The sequence below is a fragment of the Thalassophryne amazonica genome, chromosome 8 (assembly GCF_902500255.1).
Source record: "Thalassophryne amazonica chromosome 8, fThaAma1.1, whole genome shotgun sequence".
NCBI lineage: Eukaryota > Metazoa > Chordata > Actinopteri > Batrachoidiformes > Batrachoididae > Thalassophryne > Thalassophryne amazonica.
The window spans coordinates 84,471,919-84,491,375 of record NC_047110.1 but is presented as its reverse complement, the minus strand read 5'-3'; the positions used below and the strand labels follow the sequence as shown (position 1 = coordinate 84,491,375).

The 19,457-nt window shown below is 42.7% G+C and overlaps 1 protein-coding gene across 1 annotated transcript; it reads left to right on the top strand.

Annotated features, from left to right (window-relative positions):
* The first annotated feature begins 836 nt into the window (after window positions 1-836).
* Window positions 837-2,000, top strand: ascl1b (achaete-scute family bHLH transcription factor 1b). Its single transcript, XM_034175627.1, has one exon. The coding sequence runs from the start codon at window positions 846-848 to the stop codon at window positions 1,440-1,442; it is 597 nt and encodes a 198-aa protein (XP_034031518.1). The 5' UTR covers window positions 837-845; the 3' UTR covers window positions 1,443-2,000.
* The last annotated feature ends 17,457 nt before the right edge of the window (window positions 2,001-19,457 follow it).

Sequence of the window (19,457 nt, the reverse complement as noted above, 5' to 3'; positions counted from 1 at the left end):
TAAATATGCCGTCATAAGAATTATTTTGCATTCAAGTCGAAGTGGAATTAAAATCGATTTTGGCGATTTTTGTGACTCGTGCGCTGCGCAGCTCCAATAAAAGAATAATAGATGTATGCACTTTTTTGCATGCAGCAAACATCAACTTTGAAACGAATCGCGAGCTGTGTAATTGTTCCTCTTTAGACACACGCATGCACTTTATTTTGCACACTGAGGCTGCAGCCTGGATACAGCAGACAGCCTCCTTGGTATTTGTGGTTGTAAAGCGCGAGAGGAGAGAGATGGCCGAGCGGGGGGAAGACTGATAATTTGAAGACTTGCCATGGGTACATTGTCAAATTCAAAAGACATTTCAAAGAACTAAAACCTTTCAGTTTTCCGTCCCCTTTCCTTTTTTCTCCTTTCTTTCTTTTCGCTCGGTTGCAGGCCGTTTGAATCCACCAATGGGCCTTCAAGTTGGAGACATTGGCATGTAAATGAGCCCAGCGCGTGCTCCGGGCGCACTGAAAGCTTGGGATTGTTTATTGAGCTCCCGGAGCCACGCGCCTGGCCCGGGGGAGCTCACAGCGGGGACGGGGCGGGGCCTCGCCACGAAGCGTGCGTCTCCAAGAAAAAAAAAAAAAAAAAAAAAGGTGGGTTGGGGGGAGGGGGGCGCGTGTTGAAAAAGAGGAGTGCTGCCAAAGTTTGGGTCAGATCGGCTCGTGGACTGAAAGCAGTCAAGAGAGACTTGGACTAGAGTTTTAGCCACAAGGTCCCCACGCGAAGGACACGAGAGCTGTACACTGCCAAGCCCCTGTGCGTCCTCGTGCCACCTGCTCGCCCTCCTCTGCGTCCCTCCAGAGATGGAATCCTCAGCCATCAGTTCCACTCAGAGCGCGTTCACTGTCGCGTTGACAGAAAGACGCGCAAGCATCAGCCTGAACGCCGCCGCTCAGGACTGCGCGCCCCCCGTGGCGCATCCCAACACCAGCGCCGCCGCCAAAGTGCTGAAGAGACAGCGCTCCAGCTCACCAGAGCTCCTGCGCTGCAAGCGCCGCCTGAGCTTCAACGGCCTGAGCTACTCCATCCCGCAGCAGCAGCCCGTGGCCGTGGCCCGGCGCAACGAGAGAGAGCGGAACCGGGTCAAACAGGTCAACATGGGCTTCCAGACGCTGCGCCAGCACGTGCCCAACGGCGCCGCCAACAAGAAGATGAGCAAAGTGGAGACCTTGAGGTCGGCGGTTGAGTACATCAGGGCTTTACAGCAACTTCTGGACGAACACGACGCCGTGTCGGCTGCCTTCCAGTGCGGGTTGCCGTCTCCGACCCTGTCCAACAGCTACTCCGCTGACCCGGAGTCGCCTCACTCCACCTACTCATCCGACGAGGGCGGATATGAGCCTCTGAGCTCCGAGGAACAGGAGCTGTTGGACTTCACGACCTGGTTTGACAGGTACTGAGCGGGACAAGCATCCAAACTGCGCAGCGCGCGTTTGTGCGTAAAAGCGGCTGATGTCACAGACTGTACAAAGGCGTCACGTCAGTGCTGCTCCTGGTGCGTGGACTTGATGTGTTGTGTCTCTGTTATCAGAGAGAGAGAGAGAGAGAGAGAGAGAGAGGGGGGGGGGGAGGGAGATAGAGATAGCGAGAAAGGGAGGGAGGGAGAGCCTCTTGCTGCACGGAGCGCACTGAAGCCAACAAGGATGGAGCTGGACACGGTGTCACGTTGACACGTGGACGTAACCAATAAGTGCAATTAAAACGTGACACGGTGGACTGCTTTGATGGTGTACATTTCCCCGTTTGTATCATACAGCCAACACCATAAAGACATTATTTTTTTGTAAACAATGCTCTTGAACAACATTCACTGCCATCTGACTGACAGCTCTCGGTGAGGCGGTGTTGGCGCGTGTGCGCCACTGGACAACAGTATCAAGGCTACAACCTGTGTGTGCCAGACCGTAGTGTAGAAGGCGAGGAGACTTCTATGAACTGATGTATATGCACTTGTTCTCCTTTTTCTGTAGCCTAAATGTAAATTTCAACAGATATATTTTGTGTAAGTCTTTTTTAAATAATAAAGATGAATCTATTTATATTAAATGCTTTTGGAGTGGTTATATTAGAAGCGTTTATGTGCGTGTGCGCATGTGATCGTGTGTGTGAATGTGCAGGAAGCTTCTATAGAAAGCCCTCATATGACCTTTTCCCCCCAAAGTGGGCACACGGGAGAAAATTGCGCAGCTGGGTGAGCACTCAATAACCTTTATAGACGCGCACCTTCCACAGCGCTTTGTCCGCATTCAGCACAGGGAGATTAATATTACGTTTCATGCGTTGCATTGTTTCTTTTGCGTGCCCTGCCTTTAGCCCGGAGGGGGGGTGGCTGCAATTCACTCCAATCAAAGGGCGCGCTGAGAAGACTTTGAAATACAGCCCGAGGAAAGTCAGCGAGACAATAGCGCGGGTCAAAATTCTTATTGGGCCGATTGAGATCAATCTAAATAAAACCCGGGGTTGTAGACGAGGTTGTATCCCCGACTGTGTTTTTCATGGTGCGCGCGGCCCAATCAAAAAGCCCATCTCCTGCAAACCGGGGAGCGCAACGCCCCATTGTTCTCCCTATTGTGTGCGCCTTTGCGCCTCATTATACGAATTATGGAAGATCTATAGGAAATAAACACCGATTCAGCGAGGCAGAACGACCTGGGTTTCAGCTTGTGCTTTTTTCCCCCTGCAGCAATGTTGTTCAGCTCATCCATTTTAAAGATAAATAAAAGGCATTGGCGAGCATTTAGGCAGAAATTTCATAAATCTGAATCCCTCGCCCCGCCCCCTGCACCTGAAAGCGTGTCGCACGTGTATACGCGCGCACACGCACGCCCCCCAACTTGCAGGTGTGAGCCACGTGCCTGTTCTCGGTCACAAAGGCCCCTGCGCTCCCATTGGTTAACGGCTCGCGTATTCGCAGCTCCGCGCGTAAAAGGCGGCGACGGAATCAAACAAGTGATAAATGACATTAATTACGACCTCCTACTTCAGCGACACCCAAAGAGACAAATCAATGTTACCCCGCTGATCCTTTATGATCGGCCTGAAATGCTCTTTCTGGTGTCAGACGGAGGTCGGGCGCAGGAGTGAAAAACTTGATTCTTGTCATCCAAAGATGGATATGCAATTTCCCCCTGCGCCAAAAAAGGGAGGAGCGAAGACAAAGTAAATTCATTCATGTCATTTTGGCCGAGGGTCGTTTTCACGTTGACAATGCAGCAGGCCGATGTTAATTTTGGCGTAACTCATGGGTGAGTGATCCATCACAGACGGCTCTGTGCGCCATGACGCGTGCGTAAACAACGGAAACTCGCGCAGAGCCAGAATTAATATCGCGTTAAACGGACCGAGTGTAAGACGCTTCATCTGTTGGATGCAGGCAAAGTTTAAAAGACAGGTGTCTTCAACCGTTTTGTCCATCAGTGGTTGCTTTTATGTTTTTCACCCATCGGCAAGAACGTGTAGGAATGAGTTGCAGGGCAGGGCTCATTTGGGAGTTATTGAAAATATTGAGAGAGAGAGAGAGAGAGAGAGAGAGAGAGAGAGAGAGAGAGAGAGAGAGAGAGAGAGAGAGAGAGAGAGAGGGAGAGAGTCATTGTGACATTAACACGATAAAAGTGCTTGGCCTTTTTAAAATAGACTTCAATTTTACAGTGTTAAATTAACACTGCAGGAAGTGCACATACTTTCATTCTAGTGTCAGCACGATTAGTGTTGAACAACCTAATTTAATAGAGTAATTCATTTAACACTGCTCTGAATGGTGATTCCACAAAACTGACTGATGATGCAGCAGCTGTCATTTTAAAGTGGACACAGTATTGTTGTATTAGTGTTGTTTTTTGGTTATAATTACATTATGACGTCACTCATGGCACACAGTAAAATCACCAGTGTTAAACTAACACTGGCAGTGTTAATTTAACACTGGTGATTTTATTGTGTATCAGTGCTGCTCCAATGTCAGTCTCCTGATCTATCAGAATCAGAATATGACGTTGATACTGCTCTGAAATGTGGTTAGGGTCCTTGTGTATTTTGATACATTTTGAATTTCTGTTAGAAACCCATAGGAAGTGTATTTATTTATTTACACAAAGTAGCAGATGTGTGACTTGTTGATTTTAACATTTATTAAAATAAGTTGAATATTGTATATACAGTGAATATCTATGTTGATCCAGTGTTAGGATTTCTACACAGCAAAATCACCAGTGTTAAAGTAACACTAACAGTGTCTATATGGGTCAACACTGTGTCAATGAGGAATATGTAGACACTGGCAGTGTTAATTTAACACTGTCAGTATTAATTTTACACTGGTGATTTTCATATCTAACATATTTTCTACACTGACTCAACGTCAGAGTTCAACATGGACCAACATCATTTTGTCCTCTGGGTAAATAAATTACTTTAAAAATAAAATTACTTTTAAAATAAACACTTTACTGAGAGCATCAAGTCAGTTTGTCTAGGATATTGATGTGGTCAGAGGGGGTTGTTAATCAGTTTCAGCTGCATTGATGTTAATGAAATTAATAATAGGTGCACTAGAAGGGCAACAATGAGATGACACCCAAAACAGGAATGGTTTTACAGGTGAAGGCCACTTAGTGCAGCAGATAGGCAAAATGATTGTGCATTTTTGTGACTAAAGCATGAAATTTGTTACACATATTCTAAATTAACTAATGCTTATTTTCAGATGTGGAGGCATCCTGGAGCTGACCTCTAATGACCTACAGGGGTCAATGAAGAATTACACAGGGGTCAAAATTTAAGTGTGCCGATCATATTGAAAGCTATACATATTCTGTGACAGACTGCACACTGCAGTCTGCATTTGAAATGGATGTTGCCGCGGGAACAAGCCCACTGACGGCATGAGTCCTGCTGGATGACCCCTGCCTGTGGCATAACCACCTGTATGGACTTCTCATCAAATACATATTCTTTTGTTATTAGGTCATGTTTTGAATTCCTGTTTTCTGTTTCTTCACCTTTGTAAAACTTTGTAACAACCTTGTAACTGTTAGAATGGCCCAAGCAGTGGGTCACCCCATTGAGTCTGGTCTGCTTGAGGTTTCTTCCTCAATATCAACAGAGAGAGTTTTTCCTTATCACTGTCGCCTGTGTGCTTGCTCTAGGGGTTGGTAAGGTTAAACCTTTATTTGTGTGAAGCGCCTTGAGGCAGCTTTTTTGTGATTTCGCGCTATATAAATTAAATTAATTGATTTGAAATTGACCCCTGTAGGTCATTTGTACATGAGGTATATGTACGTATTAGTGAGTTTTATGGCAATTTAACCTGCCATAAAACTCACTAATTCATGTACCTTATGTACAACTTCAATCTGTCTGTTTCACACATTTTTTTCTTATTGCACATTTTATTTTACTTGCACATTTTTATTTGTGCATTTTATTATTGTGAATTATTCAGTGTTTAGTATTTAATTTACACATGCCGTACAGAGAGAACACAGCTCAAACTGAAGTCAAGTTCCTTGTATTCTTGTTGATACTTGGCGATTAAAGGTTATTCTGATTCTGTTTCGAGGTCATCTCCACGATGCATCCACATCTGAAACATTGCTTATTACCTCCGCCAAGGAGGTTATGTTTTCAGTCAAGTTTGTTTGTTTGTCTGTCTGTCTGTTTGTCAGCAGGATAACTCAAAATTTTTGAATGGATTTTGATGAAATTTTGTGGAGTGGTTGGAAATGACAAGAGGAACAAGTGATTAAATTTTAGTGGTGATCCGGCTCACCATCCGGATCTAGGAATTTTTTTAAAGGATTCTTCACCATTGTGGGATAAGGGGAATTTTGACATTCTAGTTTCTAACTCCACAAAAACAAGGCAGAAAGGCTTGAAAAAAATTAGGGTGTAACATAGTCAACTGTTCTATCAAACAACAAAGTTTGGTGATGATCGGATGCGGATTCCGGATCTGGTGATCCAGAATATGCAAAAATATAGGGAAAATAGAAAATGTGTCAGTGTGAGGTGACAAATGAAGCAAGAGATGCACAACTAATACCAAATTGTAGCTGAATTTGTACTGATTCAGTAAGGTGTCATCAGATTTGATGTAGCTTCAAATGTTATGGAGCTAGATCCAGAGGAAAACCTCCATTACCGAAAAATCGTTTTTATACAATAACTTTTGAACTAATAAAGACATAAAAGTGATTCCAAGTTCTAGTGGTATGTTTTCATGATCAAATATGTCAAATATAAAGGAAAGAAAAGTGTATCATAGTTTTGGTTGGAACACTGAATTGTTGAATAGATCACTGTGCCAAGGAGGGAATCTCTTTAAGGTCAGTGACCCTATGGCCTTGTGTAGCACATGCAACACTTAAAAAATAGTTCTATTTCAGAATTTACTGTTATTTATTTAGAGAAGTTTTTCATAAATGTTAAAAAATTCATATATTTACAGTTTAGTTGAATAATAAATTTAATTTTGTCTCTTATTTGTTTTTGTCTATAAGCACATGCAATATCAATATCAGTGCTCAGATGACAGTAGCTTCTGGGAAAGGTGCAAGTTGCAATAAACTGTGATGCCAAGCGCTAAGGATACATGCTATCCAGTCAAATCAAATCAAATCAAATCAATTTTATTTATATAGCGCCAAATCACAACAAACAGTTGCCCCAAGGCGCTTTATATTGTAAGGCAAAGCCATACAATAATTACGGAAAAACCCCAACGGACAAAACGACCCCCTGTGAGCAAGCACTTGGCAACAGTGGGAAGGAAAAACTCCCTTTTAACAGGAAGAAACCTCCAGCAGAACCAGGCTCAGGGAGGGGCAGTCTTCTGCTGGGACTGGTTGGGGCTGAGGGAGAGAACTGGGAAAAAGACATGCTGTGGAGGGGAGCAGAGATCAATCACTAATGATTAAATGCAGAGTGGTGCATACAGAGCAAAAAGAGAAAGAAACACTCAGTGCATCATGGGAACCCCCAGCAGTCTAAGTGAAGAGAGGCCAATATGGGTGAGATATGCTCTCTCCTTCTAGTCCCCGTCAGTACTCTAGCTGCAGCATTTTGAATTAACTGAAGGCTTTTCAGGGAACTTTTAGGACAACCTGATAATAATGAATTACAATAGTCCAGCCTAGAGGAAATAAATGCATGAATTAGTTTTTCAGCATCACTCTGAGACAAGACCTTTCTAATTTTAGAGATATTGCGTAAATGCAAAAAAGCAGTCTTACATATTTGTTTAATATGTGCTTTGAATGACATATCCTGATCAAAAATGACTCCAAGATTTCTCACAGTATTACTAGAGGTCAGGGTAATGCCATCCAGAGTAAGGATCTGGTTAGACACCATGTTTCTAAGATTTGTGGGGCCAAGTACAATAACTTCAGTTTTATCTGAGTTTAAAAGCAGGAAATTAGAGGTCATCCATGTCCTTGTGTCTGTAAGACAATCCTGCAGTTTAGCTAATTGGTGTGTGTCCTCTGGCTTCATGGATAGATAAAGCTGGGTATCATCTGCGTAACAATGAAAATTTAAGCAAAGCCGTCTAATAATACTGCCTAAGGGAAGCATGTATAAAGTGAATAAAATTGGTCCTAGCACAGAACCTTGTGGAACTCCATAATTAACCTTATTCTGTGAAGAAGATTCCCCATTTACATGAACAAATTGTAATCTATTAGATAAATATGATTCAAACCACCGCAGCGCAGTGCCTTTAATACCTATGGCATGCTCTAATCTCTGTAATAAAATTTTATGGTCAACAGTATCAAAAGCAGCACTGAGGTCTAACAGAACAAGCACAGAGATGAGTCCACTGTCTGAGGCCATAAGAAGATCATTTGTAACCTTCACTTCAGCACAGCAGATTAAACTTTTTTTTACTACTGAGCAAACATCGTTAGACTTTTTTAGGTTCAATGATTCCACGGCGTGTAGATGTCATGGTATCAGTGACCCCATAGCCTTGGCGGAGGTTTGCACTCTCTGAGTGCTTATAGTTTAGAATATGTGTGCCAAATTTGATGTTTTTGTCACAAAATGTCACAAAGGGTCTGGAGACGCTGTGGAGAATGTGATGCTGCCTGCAACATCATTCAGCATGACTGGTTTAGTGGTGGGTCAGTGATAGTCTGGGGAGACATATCCTTGGAAAGATGCACAGACCTCTGCAGGCTAGACAGCACCACCCTTACTGCTATTAAGGTATTGGGATGAAATCCTTTGACCCACTGTCAGACCCTATGCTGGTGCAGTGGGTCCTGGGTTCCTCCTGGTGCAGGACAGTGCCCAGCCTCATGTGGTGAGAGTATGCAGGCATTTCCTGGAGGATGAAGGAATTGACACTACTGACTGTCCACCACACTCGCCTGACCTAAATCCAATAGAAGTCCTCTGTGCCATTATGTTTCGGTCCATCCGACACTGCCAGGTTGCACCTCAGACTGTCCAGAAGCTAAGTGATGTCCTGGTACAGATCTGGGAGTTGATCCCCAGGACAGCATGCATCATCTCATTAGGAGCATGCTCCGACGTTGTCATACAAGCACATGGGGGTCACTCAAACTACGGAGTATAATTTTGAGTTGTTGATTTTCAGGATGTCTTCTTTCAGCCCTCTGTTGGTTGACAGTTTTCATTTCCATCAAACAATGTGACATCCTTTCACTTCTTAACACATTACCCAGTCCATATCAGGAAAAATATCCAGCATGATTTTTTTTCTCCCCCCCATTGAGATCTGATGTGTTTTCAAAATGTACCTTTAATTTTTTGAGCCGTGCATGTAAATCAAACCTGTGTATCACTGTGTTAAAGTTTGAATTTATTTTAGAAGACTGACAGTTGAAGGACAAGTCAATCTTAGTCATAATAAAGCACTGTAAGCAATCAAGCTGGACATTCCACTTAGTTTTGACAACTGCATCACATGAAAGAAATCCATTTTTTTTGTATAACTGAGTGACTTGTGAGACTTGGGCACTATTAGTAACCTGATACAATGTTTCTGCTAACAGGTGTCTCTGCAGGATCCTTGGGTACCTCTGGAATGTCTTTGTGTCAAATGAGTGGTTACCTGGAGAAAATTAGGTGAGGTGTACTTGCATTGTGAAATAATGCCAGCCACAACATTTTGGCCATGTGGTGCACTTCCGCATGAGCTTGTTAAACATAAGCGTGGCTGTTTCGCTGCTTAAACATTAACACCTTTGTAAGCATCGCTCAAGGTTATGAACCCTCCCCTCATTTATCTCCATCACTGCTCCACAGCAGATTCACGGTGATCTCTGCTCTTTGTCTCATGTTATTTGCATCATCTCTGTTTTTTTTTACAGCCATTGTTCTTATCTGTGTTTTAAAGACAATATAGCTTTATTCTTAAATTCAACAACTTACAATGCAAATATTTTTGCACATTGTTGTAAAAGTTGAAGTTAGATTTTTACCATTCAAGTTATAATATATGATTATACTCGTATGCACATGTGTGAAGATGCCAAAGGCATCTGTTGTTGCTGTGACATACTTGTTAATCTGTGGGAAGATGTGACTCTCAACCGGGATTAGATGGAATAAATGAGCACAAAACACATTTTATACCTAAAGAATTTCAGAAAGTTTGAGTTGTTTTTATGCTATTTACAAGGTGCAATATTCAGATGTGACTTACGTCAGTGGGGTTAAGTTGTGCGTACACCCTGCTTGTATGCACAGGGATGCTTGTTAACAGCATCATACTATAATAAAATAGAATGTGAAACAAAAATGAACAATAAATACATTTTTAAAACCTAGAAAAACAAAAACTGAATAATTCTGCTTTATACCATATTTTTCCACTGGAATTCTTCCTGTACTGGTCGGCAGGTGAGGAGCAGTAAGACTGGGCTGACCGTAGTGTTCAAGTCCAGTGAGGTTGGAGTGGGGTGGAGTTTGTCTGCATGTGTTGTGGGCTAGAGTGGTCAGAAGAGGATGAAGAGGATGTGTTGCAGGTGCTCAAATGCTAAACCTCAGTGAGCTGTGATGGATGAGTTCTGCTCCATCGTGTACACCCTGGTGCTTTGCGTGCTGAGTTAGTTCCTAGCCAGAAAACCTCTCATTAAATAGCAAGGCACCAGGTGCTGGCACATTTATGTCTCAAAAAAAAGAAGTGTTCCAAGAGCACATACCTCAGGCAAGACTTCGGTACATATTTTAACCACAGGTTCCATTAAAAAAAAATCTAAGGGAGAAGAAAACAGAGGAACCCCTCTTGCTGTTCTTTTCTCAGCATAATGAGAACATTGATCTGACAGCTAGCTTCCTGACTTGCATTGGGATTAAGCTATTTATGGTACAAAGTAGTTTAATTATCTTGTATTCTCAGAAATAAATGTTTGCCTGCTCACAGAAAAAGTGAAAAAAAAAAAAAGAGTTGCATGATTCAGTGCATAAGTGGCTGAGTGTTGAGGACTCCAATTGCTGGAGATGGCTAGGAGGGATATGAAATTTTGTTATCTGCTTGTGTCAGTTTTTGTCCTGTCTGAATCCTTTTCTCATTTGCTAAATGCATTCCTTGTCAGCCGATGTCCGGCAAGTCCGCTGGAAAGTTTAGTGCATGCGCAAAACTTTGAGCGGACATCAGACAAAGACCTTAACTGTTGGGTGCACTTTGTTTACTGTTTTGTCCTGTATTTGTTCATATCAAATCAAATCAAATCAATTTCATTTATATAGCGCCAAATCACAACAAACAGTTGCCCAAAGGCGCTTCATATTGCAAGGCAAAGCCATACAATAATTACAGAAAAACCCCAACTGTCAAAATGACCCCCTGTGAGCAAGCACTTGGCGACAGTGGGAAGGAAAAACTCCCTTTTAACAGGAAGAAACCTCCAGCAGAACCAGGCTCAGGGAGGGGCAGTCTTCTGCTGGGACAAAGACATGCTGTGGAGGGGAGCAGAGATCAATCACTAATGATTAAATGCAGAGTGGTGCATACAGAGCAAAAAGAGAAAGAAACACTCAGTGCATCATGGGAACCCCCCAGCAGTCTAAGTCTATAGCAGCATAACTAAGGGATGGTTTAGGGTCACCTGATCCAGCCCTAACTATAAGCTTTAGCAAAAAGGAAAGTTTTAAGCCTAATCTTAAAAGTAGAGAGGGTGTCTGTCTCCCTGATCCGAATTGGGAGCTGGTTCCACAGGAGAGGAGCCTGAAAGCTGAAGGCTCTGCCTCCCATTCTACTCTTACAAACCCTAGGAACTACAAGTAAGCCTGCAGTCTGAGAGCGAAGCGCTCTATTGGGGTGATATGGTACTATGAGGTCCCTAAGATAAGATGGGACCTGATTATTCAAAACCTTATAAGTAAGAAGAAGAATTTTAAATTCTATTCTAGAATTAACAGGAAGCCAATGAAGAGAGGCCAATATGGGTGAGATATGCGCTCTCCTTCTAGTCCCTGTCAGTACTCTAGCTGCAGCATTTTGAATTAACTGAAGGCTTTTCAGGGAACTTTTAGGACAACCTGATAATAATGAATTATAATAGTCCAGCCTAGAGGAAATAAATGCATGAATTAGTTTTTCAGCATCACTCTGAGACAAGACCTTTCTAATTTTAGAGATATTGTGCAAATGCAAAAAAGCAGTCCTACATATTTGTTTAATATGCACATTGAATGACATATCCTGATCAAAAATGACTCCAAGATTTCTCACAGTATTACTAGAGGTCAGGGTAATGCCATCCAGAGTAAGGATCTGGTTAGACACCATGTTTTTAAGATTTGTGGAGCCAAGTACAATAACTTCAGTTTTATCTGAGTTTAAAAGCAGGAAATTAGAGGTCATCCATGTCTTTATGTCTGTAAGACAATCCTGCAGTTTAGCTAATTGGTGTGTGTCGTCTGGCTTCATGGATAGATAAAGCTGAGTATCATCTGCGTAACAATGAAAATTTAAGCAATGCTGTCTAATAATACTGCCTAAGGGAAGCATGTATAAAGTGAATAAAATTGGTCCTAGCACAGAATCTTGTGGAACTCCATAATTAACCTTATTCTGTGAAGAAGATTCCCCATTTACATGAACAAATTGTAATCTATTAGATAAATATGATTCAAACCACTGCAGCGCAGTGCCTTTAATACCTATGGTATAGGTATATATACCTATATCTTGCTAGTGGATGTCCAGTAGACATTAGTATTATCTGTTTGTCTTCTGTTTGTGTCCAGAGGTGCGCACATACGCATTCGATGGTTGTTGACTCATTCCATCACAGCCCCAATTCATTTTTTTCCCCCAAAATTCTACTCAGAACACCCCATAATGACAACATGAAAATGTTTTTTGTTTTTAATTTTTGCTAATTTATTAAAAAAAAAGAAAAAGAAAAAAAGAAATAAGTATTCACACTCTTTGCGTAATACTTTGTTGATGCACCTTTGGCAGCAAATACAGCCTCAAGTCTTCTTGAATATGATGCCACAAGCATCATTCCATCTCAGGTCACCCAGAGGCTCCCAGGTCACTCCTCAGTTCTGTCAGTTTGATATGTTATTCCTATTACAAAGTTATAACATTAAAAAAAGTGGAAAAAGTGAACTACTGTGAATACTTTCTGGATCCACTTTATTTCAGTGTCTTACTAATCAGTTTACTCAATCCATCACAGTATAAATACACCTTTATTTTAGAGATTTGGGGGTGAACAGGTTGTCTGTCTGGGTGGTTGCCATCCAGGACTCAAGGCGGTTCCATGGTGTTGGGGATGTGGCGATATGCAGTACCAAAAAAAAAAAAAAAAAAATCTGGAACTGCACCCATAATTGGAGCCAATCCAAAAGTTAATGGTTCCTTTCTTGGCTCAAAGCCCACCCTTCCACCAAGTTTCAAGAAGTAGTGTGGTAGTTTGTAGTAGTTTTTGTGTACTCCTGTAAACAGTCAAACAGAGACACTGCACTGAAAAAAGTTGCCTTCTTGGCAGATGACACTCTGAATGGTTTATTTCATGTTACACCCAAAACCCAGCCATGAACATAACTGAGTGACTAAATGCAACTACTTATTATCCTGCACAGTAATTTACATTCAAATAGAAAAGTGGGGCTGGACATGCCCCAAATTTATTTACGTTATCCAGCAGCTTCGCATTTGAAAATATTGCGACCTCTCAAGGTGTGCGGTTTCCTCTGAGAGCTGCGAGGGGCAGTTTCCGGTTTGCTGGGAGAAGCATTGTAATCTTAGTGGTGGAAATCTCTTGATCCCAACCATCCTTCCCAGATGACTTGCTGCACAATAGAGCATCACAAAAACTACCTACCTGTATGAACCAACTTCCTTTTCAGACCAGTTAATTTGGGTGGGTTACTCAAAAAGCTGACACTTTCTGTAACCACCATTGCTCTCATCTTTAGTGGAAATTGTCGCAAGCTGATTCTTGCACCAAAGATCTTTATGCATTGCAGGAAATTTACAGGAAATTTACAGTGCATTTATGGAAATTCTAAGACACAATTTTGTAAGAGGAAAAAGTCGCTTTTGACACAAGAACAGTGCAAAAAGGCATTTGAATGCTTTCAGCTCAGCAGTTTTAACTGACACCTCAGCTTGTGTGAATAGGCTCTAAACGTCTGACGACCCAGCAGAGGAGGTACTACGTAAGCTCTGGTCTGAAGGGTGGAGGGATGGAAGAGGTGGGGATATGTGGTCGGGTGGAGGTGGTGGGGACTGTGATTTGCATGGGCCCATTGTGCTGCACAAGTTTGGGTGTTTTTTTTTTTTGGCCTGGACTCTTTTGGCCATTTACTTCCACTCTGGCTGGCTGCAGCGGGCTGTGAATAGTCTCTGCTCGGAGGAGACACAAAGGCGCTTTTGTGCTACAGCCGCACCATATTCATCATGTAATGCCTGTAAGACAAATCTGATTGGACGTCTCTGTCACTTTGATGTGGGTCCAGAGTGCGAGTGGCCCTGAGATTGCTAACTTCACTCTCTATCGCCTATTCCACAGCATTGATATGGAGGTGGCGGTAAGAGGAGGGGTGGTGGCCTGGGGAGGAGGAGGAGGGAAAAGAGTGAGCAGGCAGCGGGTTGGGGGGGGTAGTCCTCATTATTTGCAGGGGCAAATTCATAATAAATTTCCCCATTCTACAAAACCGGGTCGAGATGATTGACACTACTTCACGCCAGGCTGAACAAAAGCCCTGATTTGAGCAGAATACCGAATGAATGGGCCGAGCGTGGACTCAATTCAAACAATTTTAATCTCTCCCTTTCCTCCCTTATTCCTCCACTCCTCTCTCCCCTTTTCTTCACACTTATCCTCCTTTTTTTAAACGCCAACTCTGCTGCTGCTTTTGTCCTGAGCGCTCTCATTTTACAGGGTAATTCTACTCCAACCAATGTGCTAATTGCGCCGGGTTAAACTGGATGCTGGTGGACTCCTGTGATACAGAGCTCATACTTGTCTAATGACTGTAATGATGGCCGAGAGGGGCCTATGCTAAAAAGGGGGAGGTTGCCCCCTTTTTTTGTCTTGTATGGGCAGGTGAAGCAAAGAAGGCACAATAATGAAATTCTACAGTGGAAGTGCGACTGCAAAATAGATTCATGTTTTTTAGTCTCGGCCTTATTGGACCACAGGTGGATGAGAAGGATGAAAACGTGGACTGGAGTCACATGCTATGACCAAAGTTAGAGATGCGTAGGATTTGCACAGGGGTGATAACCCTAGAAAACAAATTTTGTTGGGTTAATACATTAGACACTCACACATAGTAAATATGGGCAGTTTATGAAGAAACAAAATTTTGTAGCAGAAAAAACAAACAAAAACAATAAAAGGTATCAGAGGGCTGCTGCCCGAGACACTCTACACACCACAACATAAACGTACAAGTAAGCGTACACTCACCGGCCAGGTACACTTTGCTAGTACCAGGTTGGATCCCATTTTGCCTTCAGAACTGCCTTAATTCTTCATGGCATAGATTCCACAAGGTGTTGGAAACATAACTCAGAGATGTTGGTTCATATTGACATGATGGCATCACGCACTCATCCATTCAACCAGTCTGCCCATTCTCCTCTGACATCAGTAAGGCATTTTTGTCCACACAACTGCCGCTCACTGGATGTCTTCTCTTCCCCAGACCATTCTCTGTCAACCCTAGAAATGGTTGTGAGTGAAAATCCCAGGAGATCATCAGTTTCTGAAATACTCAGACCAGCCTGTCTGGCACCAACAACCATGCAACATTAAAGTCACTTAAGTACCCTTTCTTCCCCATTCTGATGCTCAATTTGAACTTCAGCAGGTCGTCTTCACCACGTCTAGATGCCTAAGTGCATTGAGTTGCTGTCATGTGATTGCCAGTCTGTCGCAGGGCCACAAATGAACAAACACATTCACACCCGCACACACACCTACGGACACCTAACCTGCATGTCTTTGGATGTGTGAGGAAGCCGGAGCACCCGATGGGAACTCATGCAAACATGGGGAGAATATGCAAACTCCACACAGAAAGGCCACAAATGATAATCGATCCCATGACCTTCTATGAGGCAACAGTGCTAACCACAGCCACCATGCTGCCCTCATTCATACTGTAGCCCTTTCAATACTTGCCAATTGAACGAGTGGGCTCTGGGTTCTATTTGTCCTACTCTATATATACTTAACGATTAAGTAATATCTTGGATCTCTGCACGGTACCAAATTAAGGACTACACACCATAACTGAACATAATAAGCACTCCTGACCCAAGGGATAACGTATGAACAACCTAACCTTTTATTAAACAGTAAAGAGTAAATTAAAAGTGTTCTTGTGTGGAAAATAAAATATAAAATAAAATAAATAAAATAACAAGCTCCTCCCTCTCAAGACAGAAAAACCCCAACACAGTATGGTACTCCAAGTTAATAGTCCAACCTATTTTAACCAAAGTCTCTTAACCCATAAGGCCGGCACACCATACGATAATACTACGTTGCAGGCCTGTATTGATGCTTGCGTTCGTGGAGACCCCAAACTTATTGATCACTTCACTCAAAGAGCAAACAAAATAAACTTATGGTACCTGGTGTCGGTGTTAGTCCCATCTGACCCAACCTGTTGTGTCGTTCTCGGTCCAAGCGAAACCCCAGCTCGGCATTACCAGTAGCAGCTTCCGTGGTAGAAGGGTGCGTGGCCCACACCCAGTCACGAACGCCTCCTGCTTGTCTCTCACTGTTCACAGAGACACTCGGATAGTTGCAGGTGTTGCAGAGTACTCTCTGGATCCAGTTCCTCGTTGACCAGTTCGGTAACGATGCACTACCAGCTCCCCGGTCCTGCTGATTTAGCAAAAGGCAGCTTAGCAGTTCTTTAGTGTGCTAATTAGCATCGCCCACATGCTATGCTAGAAGCTAGCGGCAGAAAGTTCAAAGAGCTTCGAGTAGGAGCTCAAAAGTCCTCCACCACAACTCTAGCATAAATACTTAAAGCAGATTGTCTTAGGGACAATCTCACAGCGATGTTAGCTGTTACTTTCACAATACAAACAAACTCATTCCGCAGCTGCCGACCTCCTTGGCCGTCCGGGCTGAATCTCTCTCTCTCCTTTTTTTTTCACGTCACGTTCAAAGACAGTCTGAGTGTTGGAAATAACACATTCTTCAGGTACCACAAATTAAACAATCTAAATATAGAATAACTATTTTAAGACAAGTCTTGAACTGCATTTTAAAGATGAACATTTAACAAAAATAAATGAACTCACTCTTTTTAACATATTTATATCTTTATGAACCTCCTTTTGATACACAGATTATGTATCTGGGCTACAATACCAATCTGTTACAAATATTTTTCTGATCAATATATGCTTTCCATCATCCATCTAGGTTTCTTTCTTGGTTGTTATATATACGAGGTCTGTCAATAAAGTATAGGTCCTTTTTATTTTTTTCAAAAACTATATGGATTTCATTCATATGTTTTTACGTCAGACATGCTTGAACCCTCGTGCGTATGCGTGAGTTTTTCCACGCCTGTTGCTGAGAGACTGGCGCTTTGTTTGATCAAAATTTTTTCTAAACCTGTGAGGCACATCGAAGTGGACACGGTTCGAAAAATTAAGCTGGTTTTCGGTGAAAATTTTAACTGTTGATGAGAGATTTTGAGGTGATACTGTCGCTTTAAGGACTTCCCACGGAGCGGGACGTCGCGCAGCGCTCCCAGGCACCATCATCAGCCTGTTTCAAGCTGAAAACCTCCACATTTCAGGCTCTATTGATCCAGGACATTGTGAGAGAACGCACCGCCACAGGAAAAACACCTCTGTTGGAAGCCTTAAGGACAAGTTGGAACATGCCCAGCTGTTAAACAATTTCTCATATACTCACTCCACTGAAAGCCATCAAAAGCCGCCTGGATTTTACAAATGGTTATCAACACGGAGGTGTTTTTCCTGTGCCGCCGCACCGCGCCGGCTGCGTCCCAACGCGCGGACCTGTCCGCACGTCTTTCATTAAAAAAATCTCCTTTAACAGTGGAATATCTGGATAAAATGCTGAAACCGACTTCTTCTGAAACTTCTCTGTTCTCTCACGACGTCCTGGATCAATAGAGCCTGAAATGTGGAGGTTTTCAGCTTGAAACAGGCTGACGACGGCGCCTGGGAGCGCTGCGCGACGTCCCACTGCGTGGGAAGTCCTTAAAGCGACAGTATCACCTCAAAATCTCTCATCAACAGTTAAAATTTTCACCGAAAACCTGCTTAATTTTTCAAACCGTGTCCACTTCGATGTGCCTCACAGATTTAGAAAAAATTTTGATCAAACAAAGCGTCAGTCTCTCAGCAACTTCTCAGATAAAGGAATTCCGACGAGGGGCTGGACGACTCCTCCCACAAGGAGTGCTCACAGGCGAATGACGTCACTGACAGGCGTGGAAAAACTCACGCATGCGCGTGAGGGTTCAAGCATAGTAAGTCCCTTCGGCTGCTCCCTTGTTTGCACTTGGGGTCGCCACAGCAAATCCAAGGTGGATCTGCATGTTGAATTGGCACAAGTTTTACACCGGATGCCCTTCCTGACGCAACTCCACATTACATGGAGAAATGTGGTAGGGGTGGGATTTGAACCCAGAACCTTCTGAACTGAAACCAAGCGCATTAACCACTTGGCCACCACCCCTACACGAGGGTTCAAGCATGTCTGACGTAAAAACATATGAATTAAATCCATATAGCTTTTGAAAAAAATAAAAAGGACCTATACTTTATTGACAGACCTCGTATAAACCCCAAACAAACAAAAGAAACAGTGTTTTTGGACTATTTTTTACTTGACCTTTGATGTTTGACCAAAGTACTCCAAAATCTAATCACCTCTAGATACAGTGCACCCAGAAAGCTTGTAACATCATATTCAAGAAGACTTGAGGCTATAATTGCTGCTAAAGATGCATCAACAAAGTATTGAGCAAAGGGGGTGAATACTTATGTAAATGTGATTTCTTAGTTTTTGTATTTTTATAAATGAGCAAAAAAAAAAAAAAACCTTTTTTCATGTTGTCATTATAGGGTGTTGTTAGTAGAATTTTGAGGGGAAAATGTATTTACTCCATTTTGGAATAAGGCTGTAACATAACAAAATGTGGAAAAAGTGAAGCGCTGTGAATACTTTCCGAATGCACAGTAGACCGCATGCATCTTCATGCAGAAGCGTTGTACTCAGATGTAATGCAACATAAGTTCATTCCACTTGTCTTACAGTCTGTTCTTCCTGACACTCACCCACGTGACCTGCAAATCCTCCTCGGTGTGTCATCATATCCATCTTCACCCAGTGCTGTCATCATGCTTGATCTGCGGCAGTACTCCCCTCGGATGACCCCGTCGCTTCTTTCTGTGGTAGCTCACTGCACACCACACAGCTCAGACAGGGAGCAAATCAGAATAATCAATCACAACCACTAATCCACTATAACATTAGCCAACCCGTCACATATTGGTGCTCAGTGGAAAAAAAAAAATGGGAGTGAGAATGTCACATGTGGGGATAAAATCATTGGATATGAGCCACTTCAGCCTCTAATGAGAACATGACACGTATCCATCTGAAAAGTCTGTACTCTGTGTCAGTGCATTTTTTTTAATTTTATCTTCATTTTGGCCTCAGTAATATTATATTTAACATTTTACAGGCCTCCTATTTGTTCATCAACAATCCAGTTCAAACTGTTGTGACACTGACAGTTCCATAACACGAGATGTTAAAGCCAAGAGAACAATCAGTAACTGTTTAACTTGACTCTCATTGTGTGTGTTTAAAGACGTTTCTTCAGCGGTGCATTGCTGCACTCAACAATGCGCCGTAACATCTAAAAGCTCCTGTTTTTGTGTTTGTAAAGGTTATAATTGCACACATGTCACA